Raw genomic sequence first — 6,144 nt, forward strand, 5'->3', positions numbered from 1 at the left:
GATCAAGATTTAATCGATAAGACGATTTTTGATCTGAAACAGGAGTCGTTGACAATTCTTGTTCATTTGTACGATCTGCGAGAGGTCTTGTTGACTTCGAGGAGGGTTGTACTTCATTCTATATAAAACAGTAAATAAATTTTATTCTATACAGTTAAATTAATGAAATTAAACAATAATTTAAAATGTTGAAATGCATGTTTAGAAAAAAAAGGAAAAAATATTTAATTTTTACACGAACGTACACATATATCATTTTTTTTGAAAAATTAACTAGTAGAACAGAGACTAAATTATTAAAAAAAAAATTTAGAAAACTTAATACCTCAAAAATAGTTGGAATGCTTCCAGATTTTAAGTTTATCCTTTTCCGTGTCAAGGTGGTAATATTTCCATCTTTCCACATTTCTCTCGTTCCTTCTCTAAGACAATCTTGGGTAAAATGTTTATTACAAATGAATAAACATTTTTTAATCCTTTTGCCTCTTTGTTTTTTGAGGTTATCGCCAATAGCCTCTAACCACATATGTTTTGATTCCTTAAAAAAATTAATGTTAACAGATAATTTGAAAATAATATGATAAATAAATATTAATTATTAATAAGGCACGGTTTAAATTTTATATGTTTTACTATAATAATAAATACTTACCTCATCTGATGGAAAAGAAAATAGAGAAAATATATGGAGTTTATTTTCTTTACCGTATTTTTCGTCCACTATACAGTCCCTCACGCAGCATATTCTCCCCATTTTTTTTTTAAAAAGCAACAATTTTATTAAATATAATCGCATCAAAAAATTTATGGATAAACCATTTACCATAACCGCATAAACAGAAACTTAAAAACAGCGTCTGCTACATTTCAAATATCAGTGTCAAGAAAGTATGCGCAGAACACTCAAATTCGTCTGAATAGCAAAGCACGAACGATAAGCCACGCCTTCTAGTGGCTTGTTTTTCACGCCGCATCTTTACAACGGAGTTTCCCCTCCTGGTTCTAGTCTTCTTGACGCAGATTTAACATGGTCGTTTGGTCTCCTTATACTACCATAACAGTAAGCTTACACAGAAAAGCTAAGGTAAGCTTACACAGTAAGGTCGTGGTAACCGTAAGGTTACTGTAAGGTTACTGTAAGGTTACTGTAAGGTTACTGTAAACATAGAGTAATATGAAAATATATTAAAAATAATTATATTATAAATTTTTTTAAATAAAAAATTATATATTTGGTAGAGTACTTTATGAACCCTAATAGGGTTTGTTAAATAAAATTTACTGCGCAGCCGTATGTGCCATAGAAAACTACTGCGCATAAATATTAATAAAATTTATTTATTAATAACATTCCATGTTTACAGTAACCTTACAGCAACCTTACAGCAACCTTACAGTAAGCTTACGGGAAGCTTACAACAACCTTACCGTGTAAGCTTACCATGTAAACTTACTACAACCTTACTGTGTAAGCTTACCTTAGCTTTACTGTGTAAGCATACTGTTATGGCGGAAGTTTTAAGATGACCTCAAGTTTACTGTAGGCCTACACGGTAACCTTACAAACCCTACAGATATCCTTATAGTAACCTCACAGTAAGAAGTCGTGCTATGTGGGTATTGAAATTTTCGAGTTATGAATTTTTAAAAATTTGGTTTTTTCGAGTTTTTTTTTTAAAGAAACATAATTTCAATGACATCTAACACTAAAAATATTAAATTTAGGAATTATGGCCAAGATACAAAAAATTTTCAGTTTTTACTTTTTTTTTTATTTTTACATACATGAAAATAATAAGAAAATTTTGTAAAATCCTCTTTTTATATGACTTGTTTTACAAAAAGAAATTTTTGCTTTTTTTCGTTTTTATATAAAATAAATCAAACTTAAGCCAGAGTTACTCGGATATTTTAACGAAGGTGCAAATTTTATTTTAATATTTTAAAATTCAATAGTAAAATTTTAATTCTTCGATGAAATTTTTTCAATAACCATATTCTATGAGAAAGGAAAAAATGTTCATGAAATGAACATAAATATTATATTTATATACTTAGTTCTTCTATAAGGAAAAACTTTCTGTTTAAAGTCAGAAAGTAATGGTATACCAAGAGAAAAGATTTCTTTTTCATTTAAAAAAACCAATTTCTTTAACTTGTTTTCTTTTATTTAAAAGAAAATTTTCTTTGAAACAAAAAAAGCTTCTTAGTTTCAAAGAAAATTTCTTTGAAGGAAAAAAATTTGTGCATTAAATCAAAAAAATTCTAACATTAATAAATAGGGTCAAAGAAACATTTATTTGAATTAAATAAAAAATTTCTTTAAAACGAATATGATTTTTGTTGCATCAAAGATAGTTTGTTTGAAACAAATAAATTTTCTTTATATCTAAGAAAAATTTGTCAAAGGAATTTGTTTTCGTTGAAATAAAAGAAATTTTTTTTCTGAGTATAAAATTTATTTTCGTACATTGTTTAAATATGTTTTATAAAATTAGGACAGGTGTTTAACATCGAAATTGTTATTTTAATAGTCACTATATTGAAAAAAAAAATATATATATATATAAGTAAATAAGTAAGTGAATTTATAACATTAATGTGATATTATAAATATGTTCCCTGGTCTGCAGAAAAAGATCTAATGTTTACAAAATCGATTTTCACATTTTTTTTATCGATTCTGATAAATAAAAGTACGCTGATTATGAAATCGATGTCAGTTTTTCAAAATTCAAAATGGCGGAAGATTTTTTAAAAATTAATCAAATTTGCTAAAACTTGTTACTCGGGAGTTTTTGATATCACTAATTACGAATCCGATGTGAGTTTTTTTTTATTAGACCAAGGCACATATCTTAATTCTTCACGAAAAAAAATCTTTATCTGGAACAGCGATATAGCGAAAACTTTTGCTGTTTCAGGTAAAGATTTTTTTCTGTGTGTCAAAAAAAAGAAACATATGATTATATTAATTAACTCCTTCACAGCACAGTTTTCTTGTGTGTATCAAATTGATACAAGAATTAAGATCAACTCATGCAACGTTTTGATTCGATATAAGGTATATCAAATTGATCCAAATAGTTGGATCATTTTCAAGAAATGATCCAGAATATGGGCTCATTTTTTGATACCTGAATTGGTATCAAAGTATAACTGTCATGACTGACATGCTCTTATTGACAAGTTTATTAATTAATTTATTCACTGCACTGAATATTCAGATATTAAAAATACTTTTATTATGAATTTTAAGAAAGAGAGAAGCGAAAGCTTATAAATTGCGAGCAATTAAATAAGAAAAAATTTATTTCGAAATAAAATGAAATACACTAACCTTTATTTATGTTTATCACATAAGATTTAAGTTAAGTTCACAATCACAACACTTGAAAATTTTTAATTATTTTTGTGGTTCAAATAATTATCAATAATTTATTTATTATAAATGAACAAAATTTAAGCAATACACGCTTGATAAATATCTCTAATGCGTTGTCAATTAATGCAATTAATAATTTCCTATTACACAATATCATAATCGACATATATGACATTTGTAAACAAACAGGGTTGGGAAACAAGAGCCCAAAATATGTTCGTCCAAAGCAGAGTTGGGTAGAATTCTGTTTCACGTTTAAGGTTAACGCACATGTAATTTTGAAATAGGGAAAAACTGAATAATTATTATTAATTGCATTAATTGACAACGCATTAGAAATATTTATCAAGCGTGCATTGCTTAAATTTTGTTCATTTATAATAAATAAATTATTGATAATTATTTGAACCATAAAAATAATTAAAAATTTTCAAGTGTTGTGATTGTGAACTTAACTTAAATCTTATGTGATAAACATAAATAAAGGTTAGTGTATTTCATTTTATTTCGAAATTTATTAAATTTAAATTTTTATAAGTTTTCGCTTCTCTCTTTCTTAAAATTCATAATAAAAGTATTTTTAATATCTGAATATTCAGTGCAGTGAACAAATTAATTAATAAACTTGTCAATAAAGGGCATGCCAGCCATGACAATTATACTTTGATACCAATTGAGGTATCAAAAAATGATCCCATATTCTGGAACATTTCTTGAAAATGATTTAAATATTTGGATCAATTTGATATACCTTATATCGAATCAAAACGTTGCATTTCAAAAAGATTCCATCAAGTTTACAGTGAGTTCATAATTTACATTTTTATGAATTTTTTTAAGTAACTCTAATCAAGTTGAAAGTATATCAGTATAGATAATTTAAATTTTTTGGTAGTCGATGAATCCGAATGTGGTTCGAATTTAAAATTCCATACATCGTCTTCCAAATATCGACGAAAATAATGTTTTTAAAAATTGAATTTTCGGCTCAAATAAAATTTATTTTTATCTAATTGTGAAGTGGTTAAAACAATTTATAAATTATATAAATGTAACACATCGTATATAAAAATTAGATTTCACAGTGTGTGTAATTTTTATAAATTATTTTCATTTTTCAAAACTAATTATGTACAAGTGTAAACTAAATGAAATAATAAAGAATATTCGATTCAAAGAAATAAATAAACATATATGTCTTCTACGGATTTAAAACGGAGTTTATATATACAAATTAATTATCATAAAATTGAAATTTATATTTTTTATTTCGAATTGTATTTTTTTTCATTGTAGTCTATGTTTTCTTCACTGTTTTCTAAATGTGTAAGTCAATTTGAATTTATTTGTAACAATAACCAATTTTTTATAATTGATTTTAATCAAATTATTAAAAAAAATTTTTTCAGACTATGGAAACTTATGGCAAATCATTCCATCATCGGCAAATAATTCGAAGAAAAGAAGAGGCAGACCAAGTGAGGGACCCTATATATGTATGAAATGTGGAAAATTATTTAATTTAAAAGTTCTATTCAAGGAACATCAAAGAAAAGAATGTAAAAATGTGCTTTCATCTTCTAATGGTAAAAAGAAAAATAATGCAAAATCACGAAAATTGAAGAAAACATCGGAAAAAATTTATAAAATTATTCAAAAACCACAAATTAATGTAGAAGAAATAATTTTACCAGCATCACCGTCTAATGTTATAAATTCTGGGGAGAAAAAATTTTCATGTCCCACGTGTAATCGAAGCTATGTTAATTATCGTGATTTAGTTCGTCATCAACGTTATATTTGCGAAAAAGAACCACAATTTGCTTGTACTTATTGTGATCGTCGATTTTATCATAGATATCGTTTACATCATCATTTAATAAGCTTACATCCAGGTCACTTGAGCTAAAAAAAAAACCACGATTCAAAAAACAAGTGAATATTACGAATAAATAAAAAAAAAAAAATTTTTTTTATTTAAAAGACATTTTTTGAACATGTCGATTTTTTTTTAAATTTTTGAAATATTTATAATACTGTTTCGTGGAACATTTTCAATAAGTTAAATTACTCATTGAGAGTTTTTATATTTGTTACAAAAAAAATTTATTATAATATATTATACAATATATAAGTAGTACCCATATAATATAAAATCGTTGTCAATAAACTACTGCTGTAAGTTATAGAAAATGTATTTCTAAGTCACTAAAAAATACACCGAAAAAATTATTTTATTTTTACTTCCACTTTGACTTTGATTTTCATTTTTTTGTGAAAAATTTCATTGTGACTTTCAGTTTGATTTTGATTTTCACTTTCACTTTTCATTTCTATGTGAAAAATTAAAAGTGAAATTCAAAGACAAAATCAAAATTTATTACATTAAAATATATTTCAAAGTCTCTTAAAATTATATTAATATTTAACAATTATAATTTTTAACATTAACTGATTTTAATTTTCACTTTCATTTTGACTTTCACTTGAACTAACTTCGTCATTGAAAGTGAAAATAAAAACCAGTGAAAGTGGAAATTTTTGAAAATAAAAGTAAAATAATCTAATTTGGTTAGAAACCAAAATTTGTTGAATATTGTCAATTATGGATTTATTATAATAATTTAAAAAAAACCATAAAGTTAGATTTAAGTTTATAATATTTGAAAATGCGTTTTTTTCGTCAGTTTAAAAATTATTTTTAAATACTTTATGCTATTTCTATTTCAAATTATGCAAGTCGAACAGGTTGAAAATTC

The 6,144-nt window shown here is 25.1% G+C and overlaps 1 protein-coding gene across 1 annotated transcript; it reads left to right on the forward strand.

Annotated features, from left to right (window-relative positions):
- The first annotated feature begins 4,707 nt into the window (after window positions 1–4,707).
- On the forward strand, window positions 4,708–5,651 carry LOC127284847 (zinc finger protein 888-like). Its single transcript, XM_051310546.1, has 2 exons — window positions 4,708–4,711; window positions 4,795–5,651. Exons 1-2 carry the CDS (start codon window positions 4,708–4,710, stop codon window positions 5,292–5,294), a joined length of 504 nt encoding a protein of 167 aa, XP_051166503.1. The 3' UTR covers window positions 5,295–5,651.
- Window positions 5,652–6,144: the final 493 nt, after the last annotated feature.

Source organism: Leptopilina boulardi, unplaced genomic scaffold (assembly GCF_019393585.1).
Source record: "Leptopilina boulardi isolate dan_hultmark-lab unplaced genomic scaffold, ZJU_Lbou_2.1 LbouV2_121, whole genome shotgun sequence".
In the NCBI taxonomy this organism is placed as follows: Eukaryota; Metazoa; Arthropoda; class Insecta; order Hymenoptera; family Figitidae; genus Leptopilina; species Leptopilina boulardi.